Genomic DNA, 17706 nt, shown 5'->3' on the forward strand with positions numbered 1-17706 from the left:
GCCGAGTACCTGTGCAATGCAACAAAATCGGGCTCCCACCCTTGATCACTAATCACTTATGATCACGCCTCAGTGGTATAGCCTAGTAGCCGCGCGGGGCTCAACATTCTTGAGTACGTATGATTATTTTGGTATCATGCATCGGACCAGCATTTGTACGTCTAGACTTCCGGGGCAGTCTATTTCGTCAGGGACGAGGCCGGTCCACTGCGTCCGGAGTGTAATGTACACGTCTTGACGTGCTTAGCCAATCAGCGCACAGTTACCAATTATCTCTTCCATCATGTTATGTCTCTGTTCTACGTTACTGCCATTTTGTACAAAATACTTACATCTGACGGAAATTACCGATTTGTTACGACTAATTCCGAAGTAAAGACAACTAAAATACAGATTAATCGGCCCGTAAAAGTAAATATTTTTACACTTATACCAATTTTCGTACACACATTTTTACACAATTGTATGTATTGTACCCTATATTTCTTGTTTTATTTAGGAAAAGGAGAGAACTATATTTGCAGCGACGGAATATGAGATCGTGTGACAGTTTAAATCTGGTAGTAGGGAGCTCTTAATATTCATACACTTAACGATAAGCTGATTACAGCGTTGAATGGCTGCGATCACAAAAATTGGGTTGGAGATTGACCGAGACAAGCAAAATGGCCGTCGCGGTGGCGTGATTTGTAAGTCGACCTTGGTTGTACTAGTTCGATCATGATTGCCAGGCATGATTTCAAAATACCGACATTAGAAAACAGAATAATGAGACAATGTTTGCTTGATGTGTCATTGGCGTAAGATACCTGTGTGATTGATAAGATGGCAGTTTTCAGTCGATTTGTGTCTGTTGTTTGTCCGACATTAGATCCAAAATCACTGGGTCCTTAAGTCGGATGTTTGGTTAGGCATGGGAAATTCTTATTTATTGAACCTTAGCTTGGCTTATGAGATAGATTTATCCACGGTTCAACAAGATATGGTTAAATATTACAATCCCCGATCGGAAATGACGTAGTTTGATCACATTCAACTATAAATTGGCAACTGATGACCTTTTTGGGGGGGCGTGTTGTTGTGAACGGCGATTGCAACTTGTTCCATAGATGGCAGGCCTCTCCTGGCAGTCCAGACGAGATGGTGCAACTGCAGGAGCTCCGGAGGTCTTAGACGCAGAAAAATGGGCTTTTTCGTACTAATCTGGTCCCTTTTCGGATGAAAAATGGTGTTCCCCCTCCTCACGAGGTCCTCCTAGTCCTAGCCCCCCCCCCCCAGGGCGATGACTAAAATGATTGGAGCCCTGATTTATACCGATATAAACGAACCCAGTTGGCAGCCATCTTTCATTTGACTTGGAGGAAATTTTAGGGCTTCCCAAGTTACTGGACGCTTGTATTGTAAGGTTAGACAACATCCCCTTGTCTTACACCAACATGTATATTCCATTCAGATCTTGACCGTAATATTGGCAGTGATTCTAAAGCCTCTGTAACCTGCTGTGTTGAGAAGGAAACGCTCAGAAGACAGAACCGGAATGAAGTTGGAAATGGCGACAGCAATTGATGCCACCGCTCCTCAGAATGAGGTCGAGTCTGGTGACAGTGCCTCCGACTCGCAACCCCATCCTCGTAAGTAGAAGCACATGTCAACATCGGTGGAGATGCTAATGTTGGCCAAACAGAAATGTTTTAAAAGAGAATTGAGAATTGACAGTTTTCTGGGGTTGTGGACAGATGCTGGTTCCTGTCTGTGACAAAGAGTGGTGTGTGTTGTGACATTGATTCCATAACATTACTCATCTTCTGTGTGCGGAAATTCAGTCATAAATGGATGGTTCCATTTTTGAAAATTTGACACAGACATTTTATCAAGTTGGCCTGCATGAAATACATAAGAATTGACAGTAATCCAGGGTTGTCCTTTCTGGAAGACTAATAAACTGTTAAACAAAGGAATTGATAATGATTTAATAGTATTTGGTAACTTTCAAACCTGTAAGTAACTTATTACAGTATTGGGTCAATTGCTTGTATTGTTTTAATGAAATGGTAAAAAATGATTCATTCATAAGCTGACCGAGCATGGGAGTCCATTACTCATGGTTTCTGTTATTGAAATTTTAATTAGTGCTGAACTCTACATCTATGCTCACACATTGTTTTGCTTTCCACAGGACTTTTAATTCATGGTATTAAACTGGGGCCTCGGTTATTTGAAAACAATGCCAACACAAGTACCCTGCACTGTTAGTGCTCGTCATAAAGCTCTTAATCCCACAATAGGGGATCGGTTTGAGGTCAGATCACCAGACAAAATCAGGCCACTCATGGCGTTGCCATCTGTGCTGACCGCATGTATTAAAGCTACAGTGTCACTGTGCCATGGACAAATAATGTTTTATCAACTACTCATTTAGAAAAACTTCCATGGAAAAAGCTGCTAGGATACTACTTTGGCAGACTTGAAAGATTTCTGCTGTCATGCCAGTGGTTCACCTCTTGCTGTTGTACAACACCGACTACTCTTATTGATGTTTAAAAAACATTCACTGAAAATTGTGTGCCTTTTAATCATTGATTTACATAACTTATAAGCAGTGATAAGAACAGTGATTTATGAGATATGACAGCCTAGAAAAGTGATAGTTATGACACAGTAAGTTGAACTGTCAATGGTGTCGGATTGGTAACTTGAGCACCTATTTGATTTTTCTGTGATTCTTCCTGGAGTATTCAAAACATTTAAAATCATGATCATCAAATTCAACAATAATGACCAACTTAAATGGAATGGTAAGTCAGTATCCGAGTATTTTAATTCAAAGAAAGCCACCTAAAATTGATTTGACTTGTATGCACTGTGAATAGTGAGTGGTGAGTGATTATTTCTTCGATGAAAACGTCCCCAAATTCTTAGAATTTATTGAAGCTATACCTATCTCCAGTCTAATTTATGATGGCATCACATTATTTTCAGCTATGCCATGGTTTGGCATGGACATTGGAGGCACCCTTGCTAAACTCGTCTACTTTGAGCCGACAGACATCACAGATGAAGAAGAGGCTGAGGAAGTTGAGACGCTGAAAAAAATTCGCCATTACCTCACAAGTAACATCGCTTACGGAAAAACTGGGATTCGAGATGTTCATTTGGAGATGAAGGACTTGCGATTGGGCGAGAGGAGAGGATCGTTGCACTTCATACGTTTCCCGACAAGTGAGATGAATGCTTTCATCGAGCTCGCCAAGGCCAAGGAACTAGCAACGCTAGCTTGCACAATATGTGCTACTGGGGGAGGCGCTTACAAATTTGAAGTTGATTTTAGAAATGTAAGTGTTCTTGTGTTGATCATGTTACCATTAATTGTTGATTTTAACTCAGGAGTAAGGGGTTAAGTTTTGTGGCAGTCCAAAGATTTCTAGTGCAGTGCTGGATTTTCAAGTGATGTTAGAAGTGAGGTAAAACCTCAGTGGATTCTCATCTTTCCTGTGAATCTCCTAGTTTTACATGAATACTCATGGACAGTTGCTTCAGTTGAGATGTCTTGATAAGCCCCTTCTCTTGTTTTTCAGTCCGTACATTTGGTACTCCAAAAGTGTGATGAATTGGACTGTTTAATACGAGGCATTCACTTCATCGACCGATACAGTCTAGGACCAGAATGCTATTACTGGAAACTACCCAGAGACCCAGAACAATGTGAAAAAGTTCCATTTGATTTCCGTGATCCTTATCCCTATTTGTGTGTAAACGTTGGCTCGGGAGTCAGCATCCTGGCGGTGCAGTCGAAAAACAGTTATAAACGCGTGAGTGGGACCAGGTGAGTTGTCTTGAAAGTCTTTTAAACTGTTATAAAGTTGTGGTATCATGCTCTGGTATTCCTTAGAGTACGGAAAAACCAAAAGACTTCTACATGTAGGCCTACTGGTCGCTGTATCTTGTGCCCGAAGGAGATGTCGGTATCTTGTCAAATAACAATATTGATGCCTAGAATTGATAAATTGGCAGTCAAGGATGAGGTCCTAGAAGAAGAAACCCCTTTATAGCACTAGGAGACAACTAACCAGTTATATCAAGACCCAATTCTCGACATCCCTTGAAAAGGTCTTGAATGCCTACTTTCTATCATTTCAGTCTCGGAGGAGGAACATTCCTTGGGTTGTGTTGTTTACTTACTGGTTGTGAAACGTTTGAGGAGGCGGTCGAGCTTGCCACTCAGGGAGACAGTAACAATGTAGATAAGCTAGTCCGTGATATTTATGGTGGCGACTACGATCGCTTCAAGCTGCAGGGAGACTTAGTCGCGAGCAGGTAAGACATCAGCTGATTGACCTGCATTGCCCTCATGTCTCTGGTTGGTTTCATACATGTAAGATGTCCAAATTGATGAGAGAAATCATGGTATCATTGCTTAAATTGTGGACCTTGTCAGAACGACTTGATTATTTCATGGAACTAACATAGAATCACATTACTAATGCTTGAAAATAGAAATCAAATCAAATCCGAGTGTACTAAGATTCAGTCAGACCATAGACAGCTTTGCAAATGCCTGTTTCTCATACTCATAGCCAGTTCTCTGTTTTCAGTTTTGGGAACATGATTTGTAAAGAGAAGAGGGAGACGACGAGCAAAGCTGATCTAGCCAAAGCCACATTAGTGACCATTACTAATAATATAGCTTCCATAGCCAGGATGTGTGCAGTGAATGAGGTAGGTACACAAACAAATACCCCTTCCCTTCCACATTTTTTACCCAATTTGATCAAACTTCCTGTGTTCCTTGACTGAAATGCTTACCAAGATCCATCTCTTTTCAGCATTTGGAGCGAGTCGTATTTGTGGGAAACTTCCTACGAGTGAACACGGTTTCTATGAAACTACTTAGCTATGCGATGGAGTACTGGTCGCAGGGTGCCATGAAGGCGCTATTTCTGGAACATGAGGTGAGATCAAGGTTCAATATTATTATCCTCTGTCATTCACTTGGCTCAGTATTTGCTGCTACAGTATGTGTGTGAAATGTCAGTAGAAGCTAAGGTAGGTTTGCCTGGACCATTGGATCGTACCAGAAATAGGCCATGCATTTGGAGTGTAGATCCTGGGGACTGGTGAGTGCCAGTGTGGCTTCATCTCTGAGGCTCGAATATGCTCCGAGATCACCTACAGATTTGACATAAAAGGCTTTGATCAGCCCCTCCGCCAGAAAAGTGAAATTTTTGGACTCATTTTGAAGAGTTGTATCTCTCTGTGTAGCAGATCTGTGGTCAAGTATCAAGTCACTAAACTACCTCTCTTTTCTTCAGGGCTATTTTGGTGCTACAGGCTGTTTACTGGAGTTGATGAAAACTGGCGATGCACCCCTGTCTCCAACTTGATTGATCAACACCAAAAGACAGAGCATTCCACGTGAGGCAGTGCTGCCATAGCTACACGATCATTACTCGAAACCGGATGCAATATGCTGGTTTTATCTTGCAAGTTTACTTGGACAACCACTTGTTGTGTTAACAACACATTGTACTGATATAGCAAGAACAGTCGGTGTGTAGCACAGTGCATCGAACAGGACATGCACTGAACAGGACTTTAAAAGTTACTCTTCATCGTCTAGGACAAAATACAACATCGTAGTCAGGACTGCTGATTTCTTATTGGTAATGTTTGATCTGGTTGACCATAAACCTCGATTCATGCTATGTCCTGCTGTGCCATTTGCGTTGGAATAGCAGCAGGTGATCCAGATGGTTGATGGTCCATCACATCGTTGATACAGATTGCAGAATGATCATGTTAAGTTCAATCCTTGCTCATCCTTTTTAAGTGGTTGAACTGTCTTAATTTGAAATGTGAAAGTGACGTGCTTCAAAGTGTGAAGGACTTGTCAGAGTTGTACTTTACAAATAATGTGAAGATGAAGTACTTCCACTTTATAATTGCTCAAGTTAAGGAACTGGCATGATAACTATCTCATGTGTATGGAAGCTTCAAACACAGCGGTCTTCAGTTGTAATTAAGGTCGTTGAGTGATTGGTTTTCATGTGATGTGGAGCCGGAATGGGAAACTACAGAATATGTCGTCTTGGATGACGTTCGAGGGTGCAGTTCGGACATAATTAAATATTCGCCTGTTTTATCTCAAGCTGCTCAAAGGTTGGCACTACCACTGGCATCTGAGCAAGGTTTGCACCAAGGGACTGGTGTCCTATGTCAAATGTGTGGAGGGTGGGAAATAACACATGCACAGGTGGAATTCAAAAAGGAGAGGGCCAAAAAATTAATGTGTGGTGATAAAAATGTGGGTGTTTGTTCTTTATGTGTTGGAACATGTTGAGTTTAACATGGTCCTGGGACATTGACAAGTAATCAAGAAGCTAAAGCTTTAAAGACTGCTGGAGGGTAGGACATGTGTCCTGTGTGTGTCTGGCTTTCTTCGTAAATAGTGTTGTTCAAGACCATTTTAATAAACCATGTCCAACAATCAGTGGGAGAAGATGCCAATGTTATTATTTATTTTGATACTTTTGTTAATAATGTATTTTTATGAGCAATTGAATAAAGTAGAATGATCGAAGAAAAAGAGTCTGTGTCTTGTTCCCTACCCCTAGTGTCGACTCTTGTGCTAACTGTGCACTGTGGACAGAGATTTGAAGACAAAGTCACAACCAGAATGTAGTGATAAGTTGTCCATGACAATGTTTTCATGCTGTGCTGCTCTTGAGAATGGAAGCTTCTTCAGTCTCAAAAGAAAAGAAAGTAAGTCTGTAGGTGTGCACTTATTTGCTCGAGATGTTGTCAAAAGTACGTAGTACATTGGAGACGAATTCAAGAAGACTTTATGACGAATCGAAGATTGTTAATAATCATAATCATTGCATCCGTGGACTTGTCTACCGGAGCTGTCCACCCATTCCTCCTGACAGGGACATTTGTGGCTGCAAGGGGAAGAAATTACATTTATATGCGGTGAGTTGGAGACGAACCATTTCCGAGACGTGTTAGTTGTCCCAGCGAGGTGTGTTGGCACGACGACTGCTGTCACACGCCGGCATCCAAACGTATGCGAATCACAACCTGACTGTCTTCAATACATTGTCTCTCCCTGAGATCATAGTTACGTAGCAGTTTCGTATTTCACTACGGACGCAGTGGAAGTGACGAGTGATCAAGATGACGAAATGGACTGCTACCGGAGTCTATTTCGTATGGCCAGGGAGGTTTTGACCAAAATATGTTGAGGTTCAACTTTCGCCCCCGACAGCAGTTTCGTCAGTGTTGCAACCAACAACCTTCAGTATGTGTGATATGACTATGACGCTACCAACTTTCGAACCGATTGACAATACACTACCGGTACCGCGCGAGATATGCATAAACTTGGGTAACATTGGCGCAAGCTGTCCCCACGTCTGCCACAGGGTGGGGTAAGTCACAGGTGGCCTGGGCTGAATATGCGAGAGTGCTGCGACAGCTTGCTCTACCTACCGACATGTGGCCTCGGGATGGGAACGACAGAAGCTGTTCACACAAGGGGCGATGAAACACATTACCCCAGGACATCCATATCCTGAAAGGAAAGTAACAAGCTTAAAATGAAGCGCTGAGAAGCGAACGTAAATCTCCGATTTCTTTTTTAATATGATGGCTGTATCTTCACTCACCCGCTCTCTCGGGTTTGTAACGGCTCTTGACCGACTTCGAGCTATTTGTTTTGTATTTTCTGACTCCCTATTGGTGTGTTCATATTCAGAAGTGGAAGTGAGAAAAACCAATGTGAAAATTGTAATAGAAACCGATACGCCCTAGACGACAATGCTTTAGATTTCGGGTCTCGTCTCTGTCGACGTTCCACATCCGTCCCTGGCGTTTGGTCCGACACTGCACAACGCACCAGCAAGTGGTTCAGTCTACTTAGGTAGGCTATGGAAGCTGCGGTAATGTCATTGATGATAAACCATGTCTTTGAGGATAGGTAAGGAGGATAGTCAATTGAGACGGTTCCCCCAATACACCATAGCCAGAGCTAGCACTGACCTGTCTTCAAGATAGGGTGTTCCCTGACACTATGACGTACAACCATCAGGGCCACCCGTGGGGCCTGATAGAAGGAGGTTTGATTGTGACAAGCGGCGCGACCGTTTTTAATGAAGGATGAATTATATGTACCTGCAATACCTTTTATACCTTTTCAGAGACCTGATTTGCATTGAGTGAGGACAGCATACGGTGCAGCTGTCTCATTAGACCATTAAAATAGGCTTCGAACCAACACGCTATTCACTTACAGGGGGCAGGCCGGTACTGCCTCATTGGCAAAATTCATTTCTGAAGAACGTGGTCCTCCCCAGCAGAAATAAAACACAGGGCCACGGTATATAAATCCCCCCCCCCCCCTCCCCGATGTGCACTTAATTAAGCTCAGAGTAACCAGCCATTATAGACAACTGCAACCGTTTAGTTACTCACCGCTACCCCCTACGTTGCGTCCTTCACTTTGAGCGAGTAGGACAAGACCCACCGCAAGAGTACAAAGGAGAGACGTCTTCATCACCAGTCCGTCGTTGGAATCGTCTGTTGTCACAACCAATTTGTTACTGAAGATGTCACCTTTACCATTGCCATATCTCAGCTCCCTCGGGAGAGCACAGGTGTTTGATGAGATCAACGTCGGTCATGTTTGCACTTACCGGTGCGGAAGTATCATACATGTCACCTTAAACAAACGTTGCTTAATTGCCCAGTCAGTTAGTGGTAATGTGGTCGCAAACAATGACTGGATATTGTCACAATTTCAGTCTAACCGAATGTGTTCGGTAACAATATGGACGACAGGCTTATCAATTCAATAAACACAACATTACATCAAATTTCATTTTATTTGATGAGTCGATGGCAATCATTTTCATTTTCGGACTACACACCATCAGTGATAGATTGGAGAACGAGAATATCATTGATATGGGTACCGGTTTGAACATAAGATAAACATACATACTCAAGGCCTACTTTGTGTATCGACCGAGTCCAGGTCAGGGGTTACTATACATGAATGGGGAATTGCATGTCAGGCCGTGCATCACGAATGTCCCCGGGACAGTTCACAGCACCTTCGACGGCGTTCATCACTGAGGTGACGGACGGCTCCTAGACGTTTTAACAGTATACTCATCAGATGAGACCTTCATTTATTGGAGGAAACATTCCATCCATGTCGCCCGTCCCCTCCCCGACCTCTTCCTCCAATTCGACCCCCTGTAACCACTTCTGACACCTAGCGTGCAACTCCGGGTCCTCCTCTGTCGGGTTATAAGCCTTATCCGAGGCTTTAACGTTATCGTCAATGTTTTTATCAGTGTCGCTCGTGGATTCCAAGTACAACTGAACAATCTCATTGGTCGTCAGCGATTGATGGTAGGAATGATCAGAATCATCTCTGCGTGGTGTTATTGTTAATCGCTCGAGGTCCTTTTTGGCTTTCGTCAGTTGTTGTAACTGCGCAAGGTCCTCGTCCAAAGATTTAGACAAACGGCGTCTGCGGTTCCTGTCAGTCACAACCCCAGGTCGCGGTAATTGGGAATCCACCTTTTTGATCGTCCGACTTCCCTTTGGCGAGGAGCTATTCACTGATTTGGGATCTGATCGATTCACACTAGGCACGCCATTTCGCATTGAGTATCGCCCAGATGAATCGGACGCAGACGACCCATTCAGCGAAGACACATTCCGCACATCAATGATTTCACGGTGCCCAAAGGACCTCCTCTTCAAGTTGGGCGAACTGTTCTTCGAATTGCTACAACTGTTATTTTGTACACGCGGCGTTGTTTTCCCGTTTCTCGACGGTCCTATTTCTAAGACCTGACTCGTTTCAGGCGCAGCACATTTCCCTGCTAAATCTGGGCAACTGTTGCTGTGCGTTGAGGACACTCGCGCAGACGAATCGACCATCAGTCGCTTCCATATTGGTGAGTGTTGATCAACAGTCGCTCTTCGTGGCAACGAGTATTCACCGAAGTCTCGTTTAGTTGTTTGCTTGGTCGACGGTCTCACCCGGGAGTAGCCCAGAAACGTCGATTCTCTTTTGACGTCCATCTTTGGGTCACAGTCCGGCGCTGATCTGAAATACCATTGAAAAGCAAATCTTCAAAACTCTGATGAAAGTAAATATTGCGTATAAAGTCTTCTATTCACTACAGATTACGCTTTGAGGACAAAGTCACAACCAGCGGCAGTCAGTTGTCTCATCTAGTTGGTTTTTGTTGATCAAAATATGATATCTAAAGCGCTCGTGAAATGTAATGCCTAAGTCTGTCTTTCCTCAAGGTAGGCTGGTTACTCTAAAGGTCCTTCAGGGTAAACTACCTTCCCACAGTGCTCGGTAGACTCCGGAGATCCGAGCTTTGCCGTCGTGTGATGAAAATACGCCGAAGAACGAACTAATCCCGACTAAGTGCTTTGTTTCTTAATTAGCCCAGTAATTAGCCTGAAGTAGTTTATTACTTCACAGATTAGCCGTAGTTACGACCTTGACAAAAACAAACAAACAGGCCAGCAATGAAAATAATATGGATTAAAGATGTAAATAATTATTTTCTTATGAATGTTTATTGAAAAACGTTCAGTGTGCTTGATGTTCAAATTCCAATAAAAAGGGTCGCGACATGAATACGCTTTACAGTGCGCACTGAACGAACATCGAGGCAGGAGAACCTAAATAACACGAATACGAATTTTGAGTTGTTATGATTGTGACTGTGAACATATTCACCGAAACGGATCAGCTGAATGCTTGTTATTTGTTACAGAGGTCCTGAAGGAAGCTTCTTGTAGGCGCTCATGATGATGTGTCGTAGATTATCATTGGTTGGAAAGATCGAAGAGAACAACAATCATTACCCACCTTTTACTTTCGTCGTCTCATGGTTCACTCTTCCACTTCAAGACAATTATCACTGTAAAACTCCTCGACATGAAAGTTAGAGACCCTTTTCCCTAGGGTATATAAGACTTCACACTGTTGAATTAGGACCTGGGGACACTGTCGACAGTGTGGTTTATAATTGGCATACAAGCTATGTCAACAATTTTGTTGTCAACAATTTTGTCGTCAACAATTTTGTTATGGCTAAAACGTGTAGTTCGGCGGATGGACAGGCACCAAGGCAAGTCACAATTCACGACCTCGTTCCACGGCCAGTAGGGTATAAATATATCATTTACCATCACTAATAAAACAGGACTGTCAAAAACTCTGACGAGGTTTGACGGTAAACGTCAGGTTTCTGTCTTTATTCCTAGTAAGTCATACATCATGTGCATCGAGTTGGATATATAGTCTTCAAGGCCTATTTAATTTAAAGCCGATAAGACTTATTAACAGACCGTTAGGATTTCCTAGGTAGGCCTTTTATTCCTGTGTATATAACCATGTCATACTTGCCGGATCAGCACTGTCGTATCGGGACAATGTTAAGGTCTTGGGGGGGGGGGGGGGGCTTGATGACATCCCTGCCCTGTCTTATTCCCGGGTCTTTAGCTAACCCACCACTGCGGTCCCATCTATTGTACGTCCGAGTGCATGGCCCTAGAGCGCATGTTCCGGGGCACCGCACAATCATTGTCACTGAAGACATTATAAAAACATGAGGAGTAACTTGAGAGTAAGTAGCTTGGTATAAAATAAATTTTGAAATTTGTTCATGCATTGTCTTCCTGTTGAAGTCGCTCAAATGGCACCACTCCAGAGTCAGGTAGGCGAACCTTCCACACTCTATTCTCATACTCTGATACGTCATAGATATCAACACACTGTGAACATGGCTGACATCACAAACTGGTTCAAAGCGACAGTAAAAACTGTAAAATCTCGCAATAAAGCGCAAGGAATTTCGAATGATGCTGACAAAAATTCAATCCTGAATACGCATAGACCAAAGAATGAGTTTGCCAAGAAAGCCAGAGACGTTGTAAGTGGGAAATTCAGATCCAGATTGCGAATTTTCATCCGACAAATGGTCATTGGCTTAAGTTGCTTGCGTGGCGGGGACGGGGAGGGAGTGTGTGATCTAATTTCGGACGTCATTGTTTGGTTTTTCTTCAATTCCAGGTTGGTAACATTACCAAGTTAAGAGACTTCCTTGTGGAACACCGGAAGGACTACATCAACCCAAGCAGGTTGGTTTCATTTGCAGGAATTGAGGTTTTTCTTTGATTTGAGCTTGAAATGACTGAGTCTGAGGGCGCTGAGGGGGACCTCAGGGTTTGGACTGTATTTGTCCATCCCAGTGGTCTTGAACCATGGACCACCAGCTCGATATCAATCTCTGGCTGTCTGTCAGTCTTCTATCTTCGTATGAAAATACTCCATACTCTCCTTGGCTTTATTTCATTGTTTGGTAAGAAAAGACTTAATGAAATCTTCTTGTTGGTTGCAGCCATTTGAATGATATGCAGCACATGACGGACGCTGAACGAGACCAGATTGATCTAGACGCTCAAGAGATCATGAAGATGTGCTCGGATACAATCAAAAACTTGAGGCTTGAAGGTCAGTGTCTTAAATAGAGTAAAATATTTCAAGTTAACTATAACACTGCATTGCCACTTTACTGATAAATTCATTGCCCAGCAAATCCTTCCTGGGCCAACCTAATTTTTTGTAGTTACCAGTAAAATATGGTAGAATCTCATTATCTGCCTTTAACAGTCTGTACTGAAAGCTAGTGGCTTGGATTTGAAAAAATATGATTTTCTTCATAATTACGATGGACAATTATTAATTTTCAGTTGTGAATGAGAAGTTAGTCGGAGAAATAAAGGAGCACAGAGAAGCCGTCTTCGACATCATGCAGAATTACCTCAAAGGTTTGTCCCTTTGCCAATGCCTCCTCTCTGGGATAAAAATCAGAAAAAGATGCTTTTATTCACTTCAAGTTTTGTTATTCTGAACAACCCTTTTGTGACTGTTCACTACAATTCATTATTTATTTCCAGCCATCTGCAAGATATACAGTGAGCAGCGGGCCATCAGGGTCAAGAGAGTTGTAGACAGGAAAAGAATGTAAGTTGAAATACAACTGATGATGCATCCTTCTTCTTTTTTATTGGTGTGTGTGTTACGATTTCTAGCAGGTTCAACTCGGGTTAAAACTAAGCAATTTTTGGCTTTAATTCGTGCAAATTACATATTTTCTGAGTTGTTTCAATGCATTTTGAGCTGTTTGCAGACAAGCAATAGAAATGGATGAAATCAAACTATGTTTCTCCCTAGTTAATCTTCTGTGATGGTAACCTTTATCCCTCTCTGATTTTAGATCTCGTTTAGAACCAGAGAGGCCTCACAAGTTCAGTAAGAGAACCTCTAGGGAACAGAGCCCTGCCACGCCAGCAGGAGGAACCAGTACAAAACCATCATTGAGTAAAAGATCAGATGAAAAACAGAAGTTGCTGACAGAGGCAGAACCTTCAACATCTGACCAAGCTTTAACAAGGTGTAAGTTTCAACCTAATCAGTGTTGTATGTATGTGTTATGAGAGAGTGTCGGTGCAATCCTTTCACCACCTTAGTCCTGTCATCACTGCAATGTTCATTACAAGAACAAACATAAGAATGTATGGCAAAACATGCTTTGGAATAAACTATTGGAAATACTGTCTTTAGACTGGCTGCTCGATTTGCAAGAGTTCAGGACTGTCGAGGTCAGAGGGTGGAGTCACCATGTGCAGAATAACCAGATGTTTGCGCTGTGCGGCGTCCTTCAGGTATCTTTGTTGCTTATTCTTGTTCTTTCCAATATTTCAGCTGCACACCGTGTCCCATCTTTCAGTCCCATCAACTTTGATGAAGAGGAAGATGACGAGATGTCGCCAGAGGAAATGCAGATGGTATGTTTGATTTCTCTTGCAGCAGAGTGAATGTAATGCTGCTCCAGGTCAAATCCTTTACTGGAATTTATAACTTGGTGTGTCTGCTGGGTCTTCCTTTATCAGGATGGCTTTGTGATCCTGATCTTATTCTGTTGTGACTCGGTTCAGTTTGTCATTGAAATCATCTCCCTTTCAGCTGGAAATGGAGAACAAGCATTTGTTTGAAGAGATGAACAGTATGGTGGACGAAGTGCGGCAGATCGAGGGCAAGGTCGTGGAAATCTCACGCCTGCAGGAAATCTTTGCTGACAAGGTTCTTGAACAGGAACGAGATATTGACAGGATTGCCGAAACGGTGGTGGGATCATCGGAAAACATCAAGGAGGGTAATGAGGAGATCAGAGAGGTGGGTTTATTCACTTTTATGTTGATCAAATACTATTTAACAATATTTAATTGTATCAAAAAGATATGAGATAGCAAGACAGGAATTGAGAGCAGAGCTGAATTGTTCTAGATGTTAGAAGCTAACCCAGTACTCATGTCTCTCCTATCTGTTTCCAGGCAATGAAAAACAACGCTGGCTTCAGAGTGTGGATTCTCTTCTTCCTGGTCGTGTGTTCATTTTCACTTCTATTCTTGGACTGGTATAATGCGTGATGGTCTCCATCAATGCCGCAGATCATCTTCTTCTTGTGCAATTGTAACTGGTGCTAGACATGTAGCTACATGCTTTGTGTTGTGAGGATACGCCTAGACCTGTCACACCAGTTGGTAGAACGGTTGTGTACATTTGGTTATTGTTAAAACCAAATATTTGCTGTAAATACATAACTTTGTTTAAAATTGTCTGTTTGCTTTTATCTTTGCCTTGAAATTTGCAAGTTGCTCCCAGCCATCAGCTGCAATAGACTGTTATGAATACATGACCTCACCGTGATTTCCCCATCTCTTTCCTCCAACATGCGTTGCCCCGAAGTATTTGACTTGGTTGTTACTGTTCTGTCTTTAAGCCCACTAGCTGCTCTCAAACAATGGAGAAACATCCGCACAGTTCATGTTGCTGGTCCAGGTCAATCGACAGCTCTCATACTAGAGCAACCACTTGGTTCTAACCATACTTGTTATCAATGTCATAACAAAGCAAAGAATTCATTGTCTTCAACATGGATTCCCTGGACAAAAGGTTATCGGAGACATCTCCATGCCATCAGATTGTTGACATTTTGCAAGGTTGTGACTATGTCTTGCAGCAAACTTCCCGCAGTTAATCTTCATTGGTTCACAATCAAATGACCATGTAAAATGATGGGTCAGAATGAACAAGGCATAGATTGCTCAGAAAATGTAATGAATGCATGAATTCAATAATATTGCCTTTATTCAATGAAATAATAGGATGTATTTTGGTAAAAAATCTCGAAACTGAGCCTCTGTCCTGAGGAAATGATCTGCATGCACACAACTCTCTGATAAGGATAAGTGACAGCACTAAAATTGCTGGCAAACTCGAAACGAGGAAGGGGTAACGTCAGAACAGACAGTCCAAATCATTGACTCTCAGTCAAACATTGACGTCACTGTATCGCCATATCCCCTAGACTTTCAGTCTAATGCCATATCACCATCTCCCCCAGTCTTTGCACTGGTAGATTCACCACCAGGCGGCTTATCTGCCATTAAATTGAGTAACAAATCTAATTTACTCATGATCCGCGTCTCCACCCCTTGGAGCTTCTCATCTACATTTGTCATAATTTTCTTTTCCATGTCCGAAATCTTTTTATCAACAACTTCTAAGACAGCTTCAGGTGTAGTAGCTTCCATACTACTTGAATCACCTACAGGTGGTGCCACCTTTGAAACAGTTTCTTCAAGTTGGCGCTGCTTTGAAACAGTTCCACAGATATTACGGAGTGAATCTAGCATGACAGAAGAGTCTGACGTCTGTCCCCCCATCATGCCCTGCATCATGTTCATTAAATCTCCCTCAGTTATAGATTGTGACGTGGGGCTAGTGACTCCCGTGGCATCAGCAGTTGACAGACGAGACATCATAGCTAAGAGTCCTGTCATTCCTGCAGCTTGTCCTCCTCCAGGTGACATCATGCTGGATGCTCCAACATGAGACTGAAATAGGAGAGAGTATGAGTATCATTCGAGTGGTATTCCGTTGAATGATAATGAAACACATGATCCTCTAATCTTATACATGTTCCACTCCACTATTTGAATATGAAATAACTGCAATCCTTTATAAGAGCAATGGTACACAACTGGTGCATGTTCTGCCTGGATGCTTTGAGACATGTTCCTCCTCGACATGTATTGAACATTGCCCAATAAAAACTAGAAGGTCTAGCATCACACCCACCTGCTGGTAGTTTCTGACAGACTGCAACATACTCTTTGCTTCATCTGGTATGGTCTGGCCCATGTCGTCAAGGAGTTCCTGCACTTTGTCATAGTTGATGCTACCTGTTGACATTGATGGCGACACACCTCTTGTTCTCACTCTAATTTTGAAGACCCGGAGCTGGTCTTTATTTTCATACTTCAAAAACTGAAAATAAACAAAACATGAAGTGACCATACACAAAACTGGATTGCCCTATTTTGGACATTTTCGGATTATGCTCAGGCATTCACATCGAAGCAGAGTGATCACATTCCAGCCCCATTACACCCTGGCAACTGGAGAACTTCAAATCACTCCCCATGATAAAAGCATGTCCTTAGTCAGACAACTTCTTGCATCACAGCATATGATGCACAAGAGCAGTAATTCCTGGCCCAGGACTTACCTTGATCGAACATTCTGGCACTGGCTTCTCAAAGAGAACATCCTTAACATAAATCTCTGCTCCACTCGTACTTTTGATTGGTGTCCCCTTTCCAGTACCAAGGTAACCCTGCTTCTGCGAGTGGACTTCTATGAACTTTGCCTCACTGATTAATGATATTCCCTCAATAAACACATCTGTGTTGTTGTGCGAGGGCACTAAGTTTATGGTGCAGACTGTGGTGGGCTCTGTTGCGGCATTATTTGGATTGGTGAGAATCACACTGCTTGCATAAGTGTCATCTATTTCATCAGGCGTTAAAGACCTGAAACAGAAGGAACATTTATGATTGTTGTTCTAGAAAGCCTAACAACACTTCCAATACTTATACATGTCTGGTTTTATAAGTATTGTGTATTCAGTAGCTAGCCTTCAGTAGCTAACTGCAGGCAGTCCACATAGTATACCAGTTGTGATGTGGCTATCTATGCCAGAGTCTTGGTCTTTTGTTCTTCCTACATTATTTGGGCCTACCAGTACTAATTGCGATGCGTTTACAAGTCTAAGACTAAGCATGCAAAAGAGAAGATCTAGATAAAAGAGAAGTCAGAAGACATGTTATGATTACCCATCATCACATTTCTCTAAAATATGTCCAATATACACCCCTCCTTTAATCTCCCATTCGGTCTGAATATCAAACCCGATTGGTTTCTCCATTGTCTAACAATAAATACGCGTCAACTTGGCCACAGCTGGAAAGAAAAGCATGAAAAAGTCTACATTTCCCCTCAAAACTGCAAAAAATCACTTTTTATGGTCGCAGCCATCTTGAAGTTGTTGGCGTTGTTTTGACCATACGACCCCCTGTAATATTTATAAATCAGGAATACATGTGCAATTAATCAGCTTAAATCACACAACTTTTTAACGGGATATCGATTAATTATCAGTGCCCATTAATTCAGTTCAAAGATAAAGTTTTAAACAGCCGAGGAGCTCATCAAAGACACCGATTCCGTTAGCGGCCCCTGTGGAAATAGATTTCTGGTAG

General features: G+C 42.4%; 4 protein-coding genes and 1 long non-coding RNA gene across 6 annotated transcripts; 2 read left to right on the forward strand and 3 right to left on the reverse strand.

The window, feature by feature from the left end:
• The first annotated feature begins 645 nt into the window (after positions 1–645).
• LOC135489192 (pantothenate kinase 3-like) lies at positions 646–6675 on the forward strand. 2 transcript variants are annotated; one of them, XM_064774419.1, is made up of 8 exons: positions 646–689; positions 1454–1631; positions 2980–3332; positions 3576–3823; positions 4138–4314; positions 4593–4716; positions 4824–4949; positions 5310–6675. In XM_064774419.1, exons 2-8 carry the CDS (start codon positions 1538–1540, stop codon positions 5379–5381), a joined length of 1194 nt encoding a protein of 397 aa, XP_064630489.1. In that variant the 5' UTR covers positions 646–689; positions 1454–1537; the 3' UTR covers positions 5382–6675. The 2 variants fall into 2 exon arrangements, with proteins under 2 accessions (XP_064630489.1, XP_064630490.1); XM_064774420.1 differs by lacking the exons at positions 646–689; positions 1454–1631 and adding an exon at positions 2303–2795.
• Positions 6676–6766: 91 nt separating this feature from the next.
• Positions 6767–8626, reverse strand: LOC135489193 (uncharacterized). Its single transcript, XR_010447108.1, has 3 exons — positions 8470–8626; positions 7489–7570; positions 6767–6938 (listed from the first exon to the last, which is right to left on the reverse strand). It is a non-coding gene; the product is annotated as an uncharacterized LOC135489193 (long non-coding RNA).
• Positions 8627–8895: 269 nt separating this feature from the next.
• On the reverse strand, positions 8896–11036 carry LOC135489563 (uncharacterized). The gene is made up of 2 exons (XM_064774961.1): positions 10904–11036; positions 8896–10120 (listed from the first exon to the last, which is right to left on the reverse strand). The coding sequence occupies exon 2, from the start codon at positions 10093–10095 to the stop codon at positions 9172–9174; it is 924 nt and encodes a 307-aa protein (XP_064631031.1). The 5' UTR covers positions 10096–10120; positions 10904–11036; the 3' UTR covers positions 8896–9171.
• A 771-nt stretch (positions 11037–11807) lies between these two features.
• Positions 11808–14700, forward strand: LOC135489331 (syntaxin-18-like). The gene is made up of 9 exons (XM_064774642.1): positions 11808–11969; positions 12110–12177; positions 12438–12550; positions 12790–12867; positions 12997–13063; positions 13317–13495; positions 13805–13887; positions 14066–14275; positions 14434–14700. Exons 1-9 carry the CDS (start codon positions 11820–11822, stop codon positions 14527–14529), a joined length of 1044 nt encoding a protein of 347 aa, XP_064630712.1. The 5' UTR covers positions 11808–11819; the 3' UTR covers positions 14530–14700.
• A 532-nt stretch (positions 14701–15232) lies between these two features.
• On the reverse strand, positions 15233–17508 carry LOC135489370 (uncharacterized). Its single transcript, XM_064774709.1, has 4 exons — positions 17281–17508; positions 16674–16977; positions 16244–16432; positions 15233–15999 (listed from the first exon to the last, which is right to left on the reverse strand). The coding sequence occupies exons 1-4, from the start codon at positions 17370–17372 to the stop codon at positions 15475–15477; spliced, it is 1110 nt and encodes a 369-aa protein (XP_064630779.1). The 5' UTR covers positions 17373–17508; the 3' UTR covers positions 15233–15474.
• Positions 17509–17706: the final 198 nt, after the last annotated feature.

This window comes from Lineus longissimus, chromosome 6 (assembly GCF_910592395.1).
Source record: "Lineus longissimus chromosome 6, tnLinLong1.2, whole genome shotgun sequence".
Lineage (NCBI taxonomy): Eukaryota > Metazoa > Nemertea > Pilidiophora > Heteronemertea > Lineidae > Lineus > Lineus longissimus.